Source organism: Neovison vison, chromosome 7 (assembly GCF_020171115.1).
Source record: "Neovison vison isolate M4711 chromosome 7, ASM_NN_V1, whole genome shotgun sequence".
Classification (NCBI taxonomy): Eukaryota; Metazoa; Chordata; class Mammalia; order Carnivora; family Mustelidae; genus Neogale; species Neogale vison.
The window spans coordinates 151,072,008-151,091,222 of NC_058097.1; the positions used below are offsets into that span (position 1 = coordinate 151,072,008).

At 41.4% G+C, this 19,215-nt stretch overlaps 2 protein-coding genes and 1 pseudogene across 2 annotated transcripts in view; 2 read left to right on the plus strand and 1 right to left on the minus strand.

Annotated features, from left to right (window-relative positions):
* The window catches only part of RNF121 (ring finger protein 121), an 88,102-nt gene extending 74,870 nt beyond the window's left edge, over positions 1-13,232 (minus strand). The window contains exon 1 of the mRNA XM_044258616.1: positions 13,140-13,232. Coding sequence (XP_044114551.1) covers positions 13,140-13,202 — 63 coding nt within the window. The 5' untranslated portion in view covers positions 13,203-13,232. The remainder of the gene's footprint in view (positions 1-13,139) is intronic.
* A 150-nt stretch (positions 13,233-13,382) lies between these two features.
* XNDC1N (XRCC1 N-terminal domain containing 1, N-terminal like) overlaps positions 13,383-19,215 on the plus strand; it is a 39,468-nt gene continuing 33,635 nt past the window's right edge. The window contains 2 exon segments of the mRNA XM_044258615.1: positions 13,383-13,807; positions 18,184-18,360. Of these exon segments, the coding sequence (XP_044114550.1) occupies positions 18,316-18,360 (45 nt within the window). The 5' untranslated portion in view covers positions 13,383-13,807; positions 18,184-18,315.
* On the plus strand, positions 18,836-18,918 carry LOC122914738 (annotated as a pseudogene).

Consider the following 19,215-nt stretch of genomic DNA (forward strand, 5'->3'; position numbering starts at 1 on the left):
CTTCACTCTTTTTTTCTTGCCAAATAATATTCCATTGTGTAGATACAGGTTTTATTTATCCATTTACTGGTGGATAGACATGTGTTATTTCTACTTTGAGGCGATAATTAAATTATTGCTATAACATCTGTATATAAGCTCTTGTGTGGACACATGTTTTTATTTCTCAAGTATGTATCTTAGGAGTGGAATTACTGGGTCATCTGGTACCTCTATGGTTAACCTTTGGAGAAACCACCAAATTATTTCCCACAGCAGCTACATCACGTTGGATTTCCACTACCAGGGCATGAGGGTTCCAATTTCTCCACCTCCTTCGCAACACTTGTTATTATGTGCTTGTTATTATAATAGCATAGTAGGTATGAAGTGAGTGGTATCTCATTGTGGTTTTTATTTGCATTTCTCTGATCGTTAATAATGTTTAACATCTTTTCATGCATTTAATGGCCATTTGTATATTTTCTTGGGAGAAGAGTCAATTCAGATCATTTGTCCAATTTCTATTGGGTTATTTATCTTTTATTGAGTTGTAAGAGTTTTTTATATATTCTGAATGCAAATCCTCATCAGATATGATTTGCAAATGTTTTCTCCATTTAGCAATCTTTCTGGATGTGGAGTGGGTCTGAGAATCATCTGAATCTTATTCACCTTTATGTTTCAAAGAACTAGACTGGGGGTGCCAGGGTGGCTCAGTTGGTTGAGTGGTTGAGCATCTGACTCTTGATTTCGGCTCAGGTCCTGATCTCAGAGTCATGGGACTGAGCCTCACGTCAGGCTCTGCGCTCTGTGAAGTCTGCTTGGGATTCTCTCTCTCCCTCTGCCCCACCCCTACTTTCACGTACACTGTCTCTCTCAAATAAATAAATAAAACCTTAAAAAACCAAACAAACAAACAACTAGTCTATAATCTGGTACACTGTATATGTTCAGTGTTAGATGTATGTTACTTAATGTTAATAGCTTTGATGACAAGGAATGGGTCTTACTCATTCAGCATCCCCCTCATACTTGACACCTAACACTACACACAAAGCACATGCTTTGGAAATACACAGAAACTGTGTAATTGTCCCCTGAGCAAACAGTGCAGATGATGTCAAATAAAATGGCCAACAGAATTTTTCACATTTCCTCTTTCCCCTCCTAAAACTTCTACCTTGGTCCCTCCTGTTTCAATACCTGGTACTGTCAACAATGGTGCTGCCAATTAGTCAAGTTAAAGCAAAACAAATCCAAAAACCTGAAAGTCAAGCTCGATTATTTCCCTTATACCTGATATCCAATCCACCAGCAAGTCCTGTAGGCTCCTGTTCAAAACATATTCTAAATTCATCCACTTTTCCTCATCATCTCTGCTATCACACCCCTAACACTATCCTCTCTCACCTGAACTACTGCAAGTCTCCTAACTGCTCTCCTTGAATGTCTGTCTACAATTCATTCTACTCAAAGTAGCCAGAAAGATCTTTTTTAAATGGAAACCAGTAGGGGAGCCTGCCCATCTCAGCCGGTCCAGTGCCTTCAGCTCAGGTCAGTATCTCAGGGTCTTAAGATCCAGACCCGCCTCGGGTTCTGCTTGGGATTCTCTTCCTCTCCCTCTCTCTGCTCCTCCCTCATGCTTTCTCAGGTGCCCTAAATAAATCTTCAAAAAAAAGATGCAAACCGGCTCACCTCACTCCCATCTTTCAAACTACTCAAAATCTTTTTCATTGTATTCTCAGTAAAATTCAATGTGTTTAGCAGCATCTATGAGGCCTTACATATCTGACTGCCATACTCCCTGACCTCACTGGTACTTTTTTCCCTTCGATTCAGATGATGATTCAGACACACTGGCTCTCACTTTGGTCCCAAAACATGCCTAACTCATTCCATGACTTGTACTTCTCCCTCCACTTGACACATGTCTGCTTCCAAATCTTCAAACTGCTAGGTCTTCCTCATTCAGGTGTTGGTTCAAATGTCACCTCATAGGCTTTTCATAACCTCTCCTAGTTGTTCTCTATCACATCACCCTACTTTTCTCAGAGGACCTGTCACCATTTGGAGTTACCTTTTTGTTATCTGCATGCCCCCATTAGAAAGTAAACTTCACAAGAGCAAGGACCTTGGTTGTCTTGTTCATTGCAGAGTTACCAGGACCTAGAAAAATGCCTGTCATATTGAAGGCACAAGTATTTCAAGAAGGAAAGACTGAATGAACAATACAGACGACATATTTAATAAATGCTTGATGAATGTGTGAGTGAATGAATAAGGGAGGTAAACGAAAAGCACAAAAAAATAACTGGAAGCACTGCTATTTAGTATTTTTATAGCTGCTCACTTTTCTCCACCTTCACTGCCTTTACTTTTGCTCAGATCCTCATTATCTCCTAGCTACTTAAGTACCCCCAACTAATTTCTTCTTTCCCCAATCTGATCCCTCCAAAAATAACCTCTACATTTCCATCAGGCTTGATCATTCTGAGACATAGATCTGAACATGCTACAAGCCCAAGCTTCTCAGCATGTTGTTATAAACGCTTCTCCAACCTTAACACTCACCGTTATTCCCCTACATTTAGCCTATACTTCAGCTATACAGAAATTCTTTCAGCTCCCAGAATGTTCCATGTTGTTTAATGCCTGCAAATCTTTGCATATGTTTGCAATTTGCTGGACTGCTCTTTCCTACCTCACAGACTCCATCTATTGAACTCAAATTTTACTAAGAACAAACTCAAGCATCTTCTCTGTAAAGTCTTTAATGATTCCCCTAAGCAGAGTTAATCACTCCCTTCTTTGGGTCACCATGGTGTATAACACCACTTACACTATACCACAATTATTTGTTTCCATGTCTTGTCTTCCCCTACGTGACTATCAGCCCCTGAGAGCAGGAACCAGGTCTTCATCTTTGTGTCCCCTGCACAGTATTTGGCATATATAAACACTCAATAATTGATGACAGAAGGAATGAATAAACCCATCTTAACTCCTCAGTGGGCATTCAAAATCAACCTTATGTTGCCCCCAACCTGTGTTTCTAGATCTAGTACTTAACCCTCACCTACTTGATGATCTCCAAATATACCCTTCTTTTTCACATTTACTTAGGGGCCTTTATTCCTGCTGTTCTCTCTCTAGTGATATTTAAACCATCCATTAAGGTCCAGCTCAGAGGGCTCCCTCTCCATGAAGTCTTCCCTAACCAAATCAATGAGAAGGGATTTACTTCCCCAATAGTACTTTGTTTTGTCTAATAAGGTAATTAAGACCTCAGATTTTATAATTATAGTCAATATCTTTCCAACTGCACTACATGTCCTAATTTCTAACAGAACTGTAAGCTCCTTAAAAGCCAGAAACATGATCTAGCATCTTTTCTCTCAACCCAAGTGCTTAACACAGCGCCTTGCCCAAAGCAAGCGGTTATCAACAAATGTTTTAGTAGTGAAGAATAATATATTTCAGGATCAGAGAGTCCATGCCTCCATTCTTCCACATATGTGATTTTACTTACCTTGGTGTAAATTGGCCTCCTATTCATATGGTAAACTTTTACCCCTCCTTTAAGAATCAGCCCAATGTCATATCCTCTCTTAAGTTTTCTCCAACTCTCCCAAATACACTTACACGCTCCATCCATGTACCCGTGGAACCTTGTATATAACTACTCATTATACTATATTGTCATTCTTACTTGATGTGTTCCTCCCCAACTAGACCATGAACTCTTCTGGAGCAGAGATTGTCTCATTATCCATTCATGAATTTCCAAGACCAAACAGAATATCTGGCATAATATAAATGCTCAATAAAGATGTGGTGAATAGTGACTCCCTGTTATAGAGTACTCCAGCAATAGAGATCATGGAGTCCTACAGCCAAGTTCAAATCCTACCTCCACTTACAACCTAGGCAATCTTGAATAAATTAAAATTACTTAACTGGGTCTCTGTTTTTTTCATCTAGAAAATGAGCATAATAATAGCATTAAAACAGAAAAGAACTAATGTCATGTAAAATGCTTATTATAGTGCCTGGTACACAGCATGCACTAAAAAGGTTAGCTATTAGCCATCAAAAGAAACGAAATCTTGCCATTTGCGACAACATGGATGGAACTAGAGCGTATCATGCTTAGCGAAATAAGTCAAGCGGAGAAAGACAACTATCATATGATCTCCCTGATATGAGGGAGTGGTGATGCAACATGGGGGCTTAAGTGGGTAGGAGAAGAATCCATGAAACAAGATGGGATAGGGAGGGAGACAAACCATAAGTGACTCTTAATCTCACGAAACAAACTGTGGGTTGCTGGGGGGAGGGGGGTTGGGAGAAGGGGGGTGGGGTTATGGACATTGGGGAGGGTATGTGCTTTTGGGTAAATTGGAAGGGGAGATGAACCATGAGAGACTATGGACTCTGAAAAACAATCTGAGGGGTTTGAAGTGGCGGGGGGGTGGGAGGTTGGGGTACCAGGTGGTGGGTATTATAGAGGGCACGGCTTGCATGGAGCACTGGGTGTGGTGAAAAAATAATGAATACTGTTTTTCTGAAAATAAATAAATTGGGAAAAAAAAAAAAACAAACTTCAGGAAAAAAAAAAAAAAGGTTAGCTATTGTTATCATTAGAGCAAAAGAAAAAAACTGTTTCTGCAGGGTGCTAACTGACAGACTCAAGAAGAGATTAGGCTCAATCCTATGGACAATGGGGAGTAAAATGTCCCTGGAGTCCTCTTAAGTAACAGATACATTAAGTTATTGAGAACACCCTACTAGGGAAGGAGAAGAAAGGGAACACAAACCTTGGCAGGCTTATGCTTATGCTCTCCGTCTTGGGTCCCGTGTTGTCCCCACCACCACTTGGTCTTTCCCCACTGTTTTCTCCCTAGTTGCCCGGGGCCAAAAGCCTCATGGCCATAACTCAGCATTCCCTTGAGAAAGCTGCACTGTACAGAGAACTAATGAGTTTATGTTTACCTACAGATTTCCCTCTGAGGAGCCAAAAAAAGAACAAGCGAATTCAAGAAGGGAAAACACAAAGAAATAAAGTGGAGATAAGGCAGGATGGCAGATGGATTATCTTGGGTTGGCTTTTATGGAGTACCTTTCAAGACAAACAGCCCCATGTAGGTTTGAGCCTACACATCCCAGAGGCATCCTCTGGCAGTGCCTGTGCTTGCATGTGCTTCCATGGGCCAACAAGGCAAAGAAGCAGGATCTAGGAAAAGGAATGAGTACTAAAAAGTTGAAGCTACAGAAATAAGAATTCTAGCCCAATTTGAAGAAAACTGCAACAGAGGTATTCAAAGAGGGAATAGACTGACCACGGGGAAAAAGCTCCCTATCATTAGAGGGGTTTAAATATAGACTGGGAATGATCACTTGCTGGGGATGTTTGACTTGAGTGAAGGACTAGATTTAAGATTCAAGTGCAATAAACATTTGAATATCTACTCTATGCTAGCCACTATGAGAGACTAGGTGCTAGGAACACAGACGAAAAATGATATGGTTGTCCCCTCTAGGAATTCACTGCCTAATCAGGGAGATGAACAATATAAAATGGTAAAAGTTGACAGAAATCTATATAGGGTACTACTATGGGGCAGAGAGCAAGTCCTTAGATTCTCTGCCAATGACTGATTGGTAAAGAGCAATACATTATTAATTACAAACGAAAATGCTTCATAAGCAGTTCAAAAGCAAATGCTATCAGGTGATACTATGTTACTTCAAAAACAGACAGTTAAGCATGTCAGGTAACCTTTGCTATTGAGTCATTATTTCCCTCTTCCTGAGCACAACTAACACCTATGAGAATTCATATTTATGATACCTTTTTTTTTTTTTTTTTTTAAGTAGGCTCCAAGCCTAGTGTAAAGCCCAACATGGGGCTTGAACTCATTACCCTGAGATCAAGAGTCAGAGCTTAACTGACTGAAGCCACCCAGGCAACCCCATCATATACGCAATAAATATACTGTTGTCTGCTATGTGCCAACCACTCGGTAAACAAAGAAAGACAATCGCTGCATTCAAGGAGTTAGAACATTTCTCTTCATCCTTTCCTCCTCTCTCTCCTATCTCCCTTTATTGACCAGATAACACCTTAAATTCCTTCTGGAAGTAGATGAGTTATTAAAATATAAGCTTAATCAAAAAGTGACTAGCAAAAAGCAAGAGTAAGCTGGGGATAGGAGTTGTAATGGGAAACACTGTCTGCAGACAGGGTATCTGCCAAAGTATGAGATTCTGACTACATTCTGAAGTCAGGCCTTTTTTGTCCACAACTTCCCTATCACCATTTTTTCCTTCTCTCCACTTAGTATTATTACCACAAATTATTTTTTTTAAGATTTTTTATTTATTTATTTGACAGAGATCACAAGTAGGCAGAGAGGCAGGCAGAGAGGGAAGGGGGAAGCAGGCTCCCTGCTGAGCAGAGAGCCTGATGTGGGGCTTGATCCCAGGACCCTGAGATCATGACCCAAGCCGAAGGCAGAGGCTTTAACCCACTGAGCCCCCAGGTGCCCCTATTGCCACAAATTATTAACAATAATTAGACATTCAGGGACGCCTGGGTGGCTCAGTTGGTTGGACGACTGCCTTCGGCTCAGGGCGTGATCCTGGAGTCCCGGGATCGAGTCCCACATCAGGCTCCCAGCTCCATGGGGAGTCTGCTTCGCTCTCTGACCTTCTCCTCGCTCATGCTCTCTCTCACTGTCTCTCTCTCTCAAATAAATAAATAAAATCTTTAAAAAATAATAATAATAATAATAATAATTAGACATTCATTAAGTCAGTCAGTCATTAGGAACTGTAGGGAACACAGGCAGAGTAAAATACTAGGATCCAGGACTTGCAAAGCAGCAAGAGATCTCTAAAACATCCTCTAAGTCCAAACATGTCATTTCACAGATGGAGAAGTGAGGCACAGAGAGGTTGAAATCTTTCATGAATTCAATCTTCAAGCATTTATTGAATCATACTCTTTGCCAGGCACCAGTTATATGAGGATGGATAGGGCTTTCAAGGAGAACCGAATGTCACAGGAGATAGACAAATGCATGACCCCAGTCAAATTACCTCTGTAAATGAAGTCACATACTTACACAAAAATGTCCAGTGTAGGACAATATAAAAGAACACAGTACTCACAATGCCCAGCGTGGTTAAGAGCAGAGGAGCTGGAGTTGTTTTGGATTTGAACCCCAGCTCTGTTACTTATCCAGTTGTATAACATTGGGCAAGTTACTTAAATTCTCTATACCTCAGTTTCTGCATCTGTAGAATGGAGATATTCATAACAGTACCTACTGTAAGGTTTTGGTATTAAGTTAGATAATGCATATAAAACACTCGGCACAGGACCTGGCACAGACTAAGTATTATCTTATTTCAACTTCAGCACTTACCTGCTGAGCCCCGGTCTCAGAATCCTCCTCAACACAGCCTTCCAAGCATCTACTATCATTTGGCTGTCTCTGAGATAAAACAAATAGGCTATTCCTAGTCTAGAACCCAGGTGTATTGTTTATTACTGTTTTTCCCCCATCACACTATGCTAGTTCTCATTTTATATGCCTTAAAATAACCCAAAGAAAAATGGTCAGATATCCCAGATTAAACATCAGTCATACACACCTCAATCCCTCAGTAAAACCTTGGCTTTGGCCAAATATCTCTAGAGAGGAAAACCCCTGGAAACAAGGAACATTTATCAAATGTCTATAGGGAGAGACCCACAGGAGGAAAAACAAAAACAAAAACAAAACAAAGCAGTGATTACTACTTTGAGGAAGCGAGGGATTTCTACAGCCTCCCTGTTAGGGGTTTACCAGTCAAGCTGGGAAGAGGAGATATGACATAACTGCCACTTCCTCCTTGATGTACCCACCACATCTATTGGCTAGCACATCACCTGTGACATGTTTTTGTACTTATTTATCAGTCTTTCTCTTCTTATGCTAATCCATGAACTCCATGAAGGCAATTATCACACCTTCTCCATCTTGGTATCCTTAAGCATAGCACTGTGCCTGGCACACAGAAGGTGCTTCAAAAAAGGTTGATGAGTTTATAAATGAACACAGAGAAAACCATCCAAGGCAGGGAAAGAAGAAATCAGTGTAGATCAGATTAGTTCTGGAAGTCAGGACAGCCTTGGGCTAGAACCTTAAGTACAGGCAGATTTAGAAACACAACAGAGGGAAAGAACAGGCATTCTAGGCAGACACCTAGGCACCAATACCAACCTGGCAGTAACCAGAAACATGGTGCACAGTATGTTAGAACCAGAAAGAGTTTTAAACATGACTTAGTCCAATAGTTCAATTCTCATAGGGATATTGTAAACAGTCAATCAAAAACAAAAACTCACGTACTACTAAGCAGAGGAACTGGCACATCACAAACTTTCACTAACTGGTAGCTATTATTACTATTATTCAAAAATAATAATTATCCAACTCTGAGTAGGAGCCTGTTGTCTGCCACACAGCATGCTGAGGGAAGGAACTACAACAATGAGCAAGACAGGTTTGGACTCTGCTCTCTCTTATAGCTAAGAATCTGGTGGGGAAGACGGACAAAATAATCCTTGATAGGCATGGGCTAGAGGATGTACGGGGGGTGGGGGTGGAACTGAAGGAACAAAGAGTAGGGTCATCCAATCAGTGGACAGTAAAAGAGAGCTCCCTGATTATCAAAGTGTGTCTTGAGACACCTTGAGGGGTTCTGAGTCCCCTCACAAACCCCAAGGTTTCAAAGTGAGATTTTGCTTGAATAAAAGGTATTGTGGTAAATAAAGGTTTAAACACCACCAATCTAGTTCAATCTCCTATTCTAACAAGAACAAAATAGGGCCCAAATGAGGTAAATTACACATCTGAGGCAGCAATACTTCAAGTTAGTTATAGACTGGGATACTTGCTTTGAACTTGAGCCAGAAACTACTCACTGATCTGCAGATCACATCATTCTGGCAGATGAACAAGCAATGGGAGTAGACAAATCCAGAATTCCTAGGCACTGGCCAGGCAGGCCGGCTGGCACTGACTGGATGTTGACATGTTTTTTCTACCTTACATCCCAAGCCAGCTCTCGGTGCCAAAATGATGCCTCCAGTTCCTCTCTGAGGTTGGCCATTTACACCTTCCAGGAGGAATTCATGGCTCCAGGAGTGGGTCTGCTTCTGAGCCACCTATCTCATAACCATGATTTATCCCACTAATATCCCCCAGCACCATGTGGTTTGGCAAGTTGAGAGCAACAACTGAGTCTAACCAGTTATCACAGCCTATTTAATACCTAGCCTGAGCTGGCTAGACCCACTCTCATCTCCCTAAATACCACTAAGCTAATCACTCTTCCCATGGGGGTGAGGGTCGGGTGGGATGGGTCCAGCAGAGTCAAATTATTAGTAAATTAAAGAACCTGTGTAGAAAAATATTCCTTTGGTTAAACCTTTACACCTCTCAGGAATGAAAGGCTACTTCATGTTTTGGAGATGAAACTTATGGACATAAAGAAAGGGGCAGTTTACTTGCTTAAATGAGTTTGCAGTTTAGGTCTTTTTTTTTTTTTTTTAAGATTTTATTTATTTATTTATTAGAGAGAATGAGAGCGAGAGCACAAAAAGGGGGAGGGTCAGAGGGAGAAGCAGACTCCCCACCAAGCAGGGAGTCTGATGTGGGACTTGATCCCGAGCCTCCGGGATCATGACCTAAGCTGAAGGCAGTCGCCCAACCAACTGAGCCACCCAGGCGCCCTACAGTTTAGGTCTTTAAACTAAGGGGAAACAAATACTTTGGAATGTGAGGGAAAAATTGGGTTTAAATCTTAGCGATACCACATAGTAGTTGTTAGATCCTTAGCATTCTCAACTTTCTGATCTGATCTTACTGAACCTCAACTTTCTTGATCATAAGTAGGGAATACTAATAAAATTACTGTCACAACTGTGAGACTCAAAATACTCTTTGGAATCACAGTCACTTACGAAATATACTGTATCAATTTTTACATGAGATCCTAAGACCATACAGTTTTAATTACTGATCCCCAGAGCATAAAAATCAGAGAAATGGAACCAAGGTGCTCCTTACAGTATGGGATAAGCTCAGGATAGCACAAGCAGACCTGAGTTCGAATTTACACCTCCCAGCTCACATCTGTGGAATCCTACAAAAGTTACTCCAATCTCTTTAGCCTTACTCTCCTCCTGTATAAAATGCAATTAATACCACCTAACTCACAGGGCTGCTCTTAGTAATGAATGAGATAATGCAAGTAAAGGACTTTAAACACAGCCTGGTTAATGGTAAGGACTCAATAAACAGTAACCTTTTCCACCAGTAGATCATTTCCTAAACCCTCTTTTCCATACACTCCTGCAACACAAGAGAAGCACTTAGCATAGCCTAAATTACCTCAATTACTAGAGAAACATATAATGAAAAGATAAAAGAGGAAAGAAATGAACTGATGACTGCTATTCCAGATCACTTATCATACTAAAGATATGTGATATTGGAAAACACGGGTACAATATCCTGAAGAACAAAACCACAGCATGTGCAATCTTTCCAAAGAAGCGGCAAAGAGCACCAACTGCAGCTTAGTTAGGCTATCCATTACGGTTATCTGGGCCCTACAGGAGTCTCTCTACAAAACAGAAAGGGCTACAGGGAGACAACTCTGACACCATATGCAAGTCACTACTTCTTTGTAAACCCAACCTTTATTTTTTCAGCTCAAAATCCATCTCTATCACAAAGATTTCACTGACTATCCCTAGCAGACTCAAGTGCTTGCCCCACTGAATTTTTCACACACTTCCATTATAACAATTATCTAGCACTACAGAGCTATTTACATATCTCTTCCTTACACTAAGTTGGTAAAGATTCTGTCTTACCTTTGAATTGCCAGTGTATAACACACAGTAATCCTCCATCCTTAAAATTGTAAGAATGGCTTTCACCTTTTTCTTTACTAGCTAAGGCTGCAAAGAAACAGCTGGGTAGACTCTAGTATTACATAAACTATAAAGTCTGCCAGACCAAACCCCTGTTTTTTTTTTCTTTGTTTAGGGCGAGGGCGTTTGAAGGGTTAACTGGCTGTTCCTACTTCTCAGAGTTATCTCCTCAAACACAAAAAAAAACAGAAACAGTCCATATAGAATTTCCAGACCACAGATTATATTCTTTCTCAGTAAAAAATAACAGAAGTTTCGGGGATGGGTGCTAGCGTTTAAACATAAAGCTGACCTCCAGGCATGACACTCTAAGTCTATATAATACACTCATAATAAGCTTATTATACAACTAGAAGCTCTTAAGTTCTTGAAACATAATGAAAGAAAAAGTAAGAAGCAAAAATCAAAAATGTCTTACATCAAAACTTGGAAGTTCTTTTCTTACATTTTCTTTTCTCCTTTGCTAATTCTTTAGCTCTTTACCTCAACGAACCCTGATATATGTAACTGAAATTGCCTCTCTCAAATAAGAACTCATAACTAACAAACTATATGTAATAACTTCAATACTGTATTTCCTTTTTCCATGGCGCTTTGAAATGTATCTCACTGAATCACAGCCAACTGTAATCAAAGAAACTTAAAGCTGTAAGGGGCCTCGGAGGTCATTTCCACAACCACCCCATGTCACCAAGTGGCATCTAAACACCTCTAATGGCTGGGAGCTATGGGTCTAAAATGGTTCTTAAAAATCTCCCCCCACTCTCTGCCTACTTGTGATCTCTCTCTCTGTCAAATAAATAAATAAATAATCTTAAAAAAAAAAAAATCTCCCCCCATTCTAACCACCTGTCAGGTACTCAGTCTCCTGCCACCTTAATGATCCCAATCAACAAATCCACCAAGTCATCCCACGACAAAGCAACAGTCTTGACTTCTCAAGTCCACTTCTACTCCCTTTCTGAGCCTCTCCCCCAGACTTCCCCAATCACCCACCCCAAAGCCTCTAAGATTCTGATCCCCCAGAGATCCCCTGGATTCCATTCCTGACAATCAATCTCCTTCCTCCCATCCCTCTGTGCTGTCTATATTGTATCCTGTGAAAGGCCATAAACACCCCTTGTTCTGAATGTACCTTTGGCCTCAAAATCATCTCCCTCTACTTTCTCACCTTCTCTTCACTTCTCAGCGCTGTCCCTTCATTCCTTCCAAACTCAATGTGTCTTTCTTCCTAGTGACTCAAGGACCACTGGTAATTAAATACATCCGTTGTTAAATGCCTATTAAACAGGTAAAGGGGACATACATCCTTAAGGAGCTCATCCTCAAAGAACTCATACGTTTAGAAGGAGCCAGAAATAGAGAATCACTTACCCCATAAGACTCAGTTCCTCTGAGAACCCTTCCCTAGCCCAAACTAAACTGGTCCCCTCTTTGCAGTGCCATCATTAAACCTCTGATGCAGTGACTAGTCTTCCCTGTGTGTCTCCCATCACTAGGCTGTGGCCTTGTCAATGGGAAGGCCCCTACGTCCCTAGCACTTAGCCCAGAACTCAGCGCAAAGATGATATGTAACGTTTGTTAAATGAGTGAATGGATGAATTCCGGTATGTGATCATTCGTTCATCCATTCAGTGCCCAAAACTTTACTAAGTACACTAGGTACAAAGTCCTAGAGTGTATGGAAAAATAAAATAGTTCTTATGTAAAAAATAATGCTATAATATTAGCAGATTAGCACTCTTCCCCGGTCCGCGTCCCCAACCCCCACGCCAAACCTAGACGCGACTCTCCCACAGCTAAAGCCCGGCCTTCCCTTACAGAAGTCCACGCCCCTCCGACTCAAGCTACCTCTCAGCCCTTCAGTCCTACCCTAGGACCCCCAAGTAATACCTCAAATCTTAATGCCCCCATCCTCTCTGGCTTCCTTCCCTATCCTCCATCTCCACCCTCGAGGTTACTGCAAGTCTTCTACCCCCATGTCCGCCTCCGACTCTCCGAGTCCAGGGTATCTCTGATTTCCCTCTCCGCGCACCCGCCCCCCATTTGGCTCCTACCCTCTCAGGGTCCCGCCTCCCCTAGGACCCTACTCCCGATTCCTCTCCTCCCCTCCCTTCAGTTTCAGGGTAAGCCTCTTCCCTCCTTGACTCTGAACTCTTCTTACCTCATCTAGCTCCCGTTCCCCGGCAGCAACTCCTCCAACCTCCACCTCCACCACTGCCGCCATCTTCACAACTCTACCCCTCCTCCGTCCCCGTGCTAGCCAGCTGCTTCCGCCGCTCAAGTGATCCTAGCCAATAGGCGGCTCAAGCTCCAGCAGGAGGGCGGGGCATCAAGACAGGCGGAGCTCTGATTGGGACTAAGAGACCATCTACCCGATACTCTTTAAAGGTCAGGGAGGGACGGGTTCCAGGCACTTCCAAGTTTAGGTGGAGGAGGGTTCTTGCGAAATGAGAAATTGGGCCTGTATTATTTATAGTGCAAATATTTCGCCAATTCTCCCCTTTGGACAGCGAAAGAGAAGAGTCTCTAAACCGTCAACTTTCCCGACGCTCCCTCACTCTGAGCTCCAAGGAGTGAAGCGTGGAGGCTAAGGACTACATATCCCAGAACGTATTGAATCTGACCCGGAAGTTTAACTTCTGCGCTCTGGACAGATTTGTAGTGAGTGAAAATTTGCGTAAGATATTCATTTACAAATAGACATAAAATATACATAGCTACGCACGAATGTCTTCTTGCTTCGATGGGAGTCCTCTTTCAGAAACAGCGGCTTCCTGAGGCGACAGAACACATTCCGGGACTTGGGGTGGCGTAAGAGTCGTGCTCCAGGTCAGAAGGCGGAGGTCAGAGGGCCGGATTGGCGGGAGAATGGGTTTGTGGTCCAGGATCTGAGGCAGCGGTGGCTCTTCGAGGTCCATTGTCCCGGGTGAGGGGCTTTGCGGGGGTTGTTGATGGGGAGGGGAGTTGCCGAGAATGGGTGGACGTCAAGGAATGTACAGAACAGCGCATTCTGAGGTGCGGGGGAAGCGGCTGTGCGGTTTAGCCTCCTGAACCTGAGAGAAGAGCCTTGCGGCACCTCCACCGCTCCCAATCTGCTGTTGCGCTCTCACGCCTTAGGGTCGCTTTACAAATCTCCGTACTCTTTCCCACCACACATCGTGCTTGCGCAGCCCCTATCTTTACCCCCGCCCATACACCTTATTCTCTCTGTGCTGCACCCCAACTTAAAGCTTCCTAACTCATTTCCATCCCCTTCTTATCGGTACATCCGCACCCAACACCATACAAACCTATGGCCCCTGCACACTTACCCCGTGGGTAGCCCAGCTGGATCATCGGGAGAATAGTGCTAGGATGACCAGTGGACTCACAATGCAGTGCCTGTCAACTTTATTTTAGGACCAACAGGAAGTTACAGGGTAATATTTACATCTACAGGCATCTTATTTACTTAAAGGGGGAATTACTTTATTATGTGAAACAATACAGAGAATATAATAAATACCTTATAACTCAATCACCCCAAATTGACTACTGACATCATGATCTCTTTGCGTCCTCATTTTTAAAAAAGATAAAATAATACGGATAAAGGTTGAACTTACTTGAGTCTTCTACTCTCAGACCCATTACTCTTTCATCTTTCTCAGACACTATTTTCAGTTAGCTGGGTATTCTCCCAGTCCATTGAGAAAAATTCTGTGTATTCACAATGTAATTGTATTATTTCATTTTGTTTTTTTATTAAAATAAGTGCTATTTTCTATATCATTCTGTAACTTAATCTTTCACTATATTTTTTGAGAAGTGTCCATGTTCATGTATATTTACATCTAATTCATTTCTTTTAGCTGTTAGGTAGTATTCTATTATATAATGTATATAGTATTTTACCATTCTATTTATCCATTCTTCAATTAATGAACTTTAAAACTTTATGGTTTTTCCTATTAGAAATACTTTATGTGTCTGTACACATGTGAATCCCTCTAGAACTGCACTGTTCAAATAAGTTAACTACAGGCCACACATATGTGGCTATTCTTGGAATGTAGCTAGTTGAAATTAAGATGGGCTGGAAGTGTTTATGAGAGGGCCAGTTTCCCCATGTTATTGCCAACCCTTTACATTTTTAGACTTTTTAATTTTTTCTGGTCTTAGAAGAGAAGTACTTGCAATTTCCTTATTACCAGAAAGTATGAGGACTTTTTTAAAATATGGATTCTTGGTCATTCAAATCTTATGTAAATTGTATTTCTATCTTCTTTCCAGTTTTCTATTGGATTGTTTTCCCTTTTCCTACTGATTTATAATATTTAAAAATATATTTTTTTAAATATATTTTTAAATATATATTTTTATAATATTTAAAAATATATATTTTTAAATATATGTTTTTTATGTGTTGCAGGTATCTTCTTCTAGTCAGTCATTTCTATTTTCTATCTTAACCCTGTTTTTTTTACCTTAAGGTATTTTTCATGTTTCCATCTTTGATCACTTGATCACTTGAGTATAATTTTTATGAGGTAGGGATCTACTTTTATTTTTCTTCATAAGTGGACCAATTTTTTGAACACCACTTGTTACTTCATCTTTTTTTGACAGACTCATGATTCTATCTTACAGTCAACAGGATGCAAATTCACATTTATATGAGTCTGTTTCTGTAATCTGCTTGATCTGTCTTTTTAGAATTGTTGTAGGAATTTGTGGTCCTTTATTGGTTAATGAGTTTATCATGTTTGCCAGAAACTTCTGCTGAAATTCTGAATGGAATTATGTTGACTTAATAAAGTATTCTTTTCTACAATTTTTTTTAAAAGATTTTATTTATTTCTTTGGCAGAGACAGATCACAGGCAGAGAGGCAGGCAGAGAGAGGAGGAAGCAGGCTCCCTGCTGAGCAGAAAGCCCGATGCAGGGTTCGATCCCAGGACCCTGAGATCATGACCTGAGCAGAAGGCAGAGGCTTAACCCACTGAGCCACCCAGGTGCCCCTAAAGTATTCTTTTCAATGGCTCTTTATGCCTACTGTGTTTCAGCACCTCCCTGAGGTGTGAGAGATGATGAACATAGACAAAAATCCACATCCTTAAAGTACTCACTACTTAGTGGGGAGAAAAACAGGGTAAACATGCATGCCATTGCAAAAAAAAACAAAGAACAACAGTATATACAAGTGCAAGGAGGTTGGAAAGCACTTAATCTTGGAGAGCTGCAAGCAATTTGATAAACCATGATCTTCATGAAATAGATTGTATATATCTTACTCATCGCTGTGTATCCAGTACCAGTACAGTGCCTGGTACCTACTAGACACCCCCAAAATATTTTTTTTTTAAGATTTTATTTATTTATTTGACAGAGAGAGATCACAAGTAGGCAGAGAGGCAGGCAGAGAGAGAGAGAGAGATGAGGAAGCAGGCTCCCTGCTGAGCAGAGAGCCCGACGCGGGACTCGATCCCAGGACCCCGAGATCATGACCTGAGCCGAAGGCAGCGGCTTAACCCACTGAGCCACCCAGGCGCCCCGACACCCCCAAAATATTAACTAAATAAAATATCCAAGATTGACAGCTTCCGGGTCTCCAAGCCTAGGGTGTATTTTGGGGCTGGCCAAGTCAGTCCTCTGTATGTTAATGATGAGAGATGGTAGAGTTTTCACATCAAATCACAAATGTATACTGGGAATTCCTCCAAAACAGAGACCATATCATTTATTTTTATATATCCAATGTATCCCCGTATGCAGAGAGTGGGAAAAATTGTTGAAGTTCAGTGAGTTCCTTTAGTGGGAATAAACAACTCTTAATCTGAAGGCCTGGAGAGGTGACTCAGGACTCATCTTACCTTTTTCTCTCTTTAAAGCTATGGCACCATACTGAATATGACCTGTGAAGAGTGCTTGACCTTTGGATGACCTTCACTAACTATTACCACTGTCAAAGCAGTCTGCCCCACTGTGAACACTCCATGACTGCTGGCTCACTGGAGCTCAGTTTTTATGGTCATTCATTCAGCAGACATTTGCTAATCTGTTTCTCCCTGTTACACTGAGGATACAGAAATGAATTAGACATGAAGTCTGTCCTCCAAGAGTTTACAGTTGATCAAGGGACATAAGATATATACCCAGATAATTACAACACAGAATCAAGAGGATGGAACTATTGCTTGAGATGGTTGAGGTGGAGATGATATTTGAGCATCAAAGATGCATTCAATTTGACAGGCATTCCAAACAAAGGCAATGGCATGAAGGATGTCTTCGAAATGGGGGTGAGGGGGAGAATTGGGGTTGAGGGGCCAGGGAAGGAAATAAGAAGACCAAACATTATGGCCAAGAATTTATCAGGGGTCGTGGACACATTCTCAGGAGCCAGATGGGTAACGAACATGGATAAAAAGGGCAGTGTATAAATATTTGGAGAGAGATCCCACCTAAAGGCATTCAGACAACTCTAAAATACCTCTCGCTAAGGAATTGTTGAAGCTAAGTGATGGATGGGTAAGAGTCCACTATATTAACATGTGTTTTTGCATATATTTAAAATGTTCTGTAAAATTTTGGCAAACGACAAAGTACAATATCCATAATGAACTTTCAATATTAAATAAAACAATGAGAGGTAAAACACATCCTCTGATGAAAGGAATAGGAGCAGACAAAGTAGAAAATATAGAGCTTTCCATTATAGATGCTTTGAGGGGCTAAGCTGCATTAATATTTATCAAGTACATACCATGTAAAAAGGGATTTGAATACATTGGCAAGCTATTAAATATTCCTAATAAGGAAGTAACAATGAAAAACAAATTTAAGAAGATTGATTTTAAAGGGAAGACAAAAATTGATAGACCTGTGTGTATATAGTTGAACGTTTGTTGTATTTTTACTATGTGCTAGGCTCTAGGGGTGTAAAGGTAAATGATTTAAGGCATAACTCGTGCCCTGGAGAGCAAACCTACATATAGAACAAATATTACCTTGCTAACATATTTAGTACTTGCCGCTCTGTTTCCTGGTGCTTGCATGCCAGTCATTTCACGTTTGCTGGAATCTCACCCCCGGTCCAGATCTGTTCCCCACCCACTGCCCCCTTAAGTCCATCATGGGAACCAGAAACAGTCTGACTGACTGCTGCAAAAATTACCAGAGAACCAGACATGGACAATTTTGTTTTTCTTTTGTTTTCTTCTTCAGTAGTAGGATGAAGATTTGTTCTCTTCTGGAAGCTGACGGGACCAAAACATAGGCAGTGCAAAAAGTGGTGACAGAAGAAATCTTGGGAGAAAGTAATTTCTTCTCCGACTTGGGACAACTGCTGGGCACACCATGGCTCCTGTAAAGATTAGCCACGTGGTATCTTTTTCCTCTCAGGTACGTTAATTAGGCATGATGTTTTTCTTGATGACTGAGAGGAGTAACAAAAATAGGAGACTTGGCGGCACTTTGAGGAAACCCCCAGTTTAACAGAAGGGACATATCCTATCTTTGGGGATCCAAATTCAAAGGAGGACCCACAGCCCTTGCCCTCAGGTTATTCCCAGAGTAATGCAGGATGCATAAAAGTGTTCCTAGGAATTAAAGGTAAAGAAGAGGAGGACATGGGGAGATGGAGAGGAGAAGTAAGTTGGGGGAAATTGGAGGGGGAGATGAAGCACGAGAGACTGTGGATTCTGAGAAACAAACTGAGGGTTTTGGAGGGGAGGGGTTGGGGTGATGAGTGAGCCTGGTGGTGGGTATTATGGAGGGCATGTATTGCATGGAGCACTGGGTGTGGTGTATAAACAATGAATTCTGGAACACTGAAAAGAAATTACTAAAAAAAATTTTTTTTAATTATAAACCAAAAAGTTTTGCACAGTGGCAGTATCGTAGCCAATGAGGTTTATCCGAGGTGTGATTATTGCTGATTGAAATTATAAACCAAAAAAAAAAAAAAAAGTAAAGAAGAAAGCAACCTCAGGAGTCCACCCTTAGTTTGAAGGGAACTGTCAAAACCATAAGCCCAAAGTCTATATTGGGGTCCCTTCTAGGTAGTTTAGTTACTCTGTCACTGGGAGCAGACCAGGACATTCAAGGTCATTTCTGAGGTTATCACCTCCACCATCAACAGTGATCTCCGGGATGCCTGGCTCACTCAGTCAATTAAGTGTCTGCCATCGGCTCAGGTCATGATCCCAGGGTCCTGGAATCAAGTCCCAGATCAGTCTGCTTGCTCAATGGGGAGCT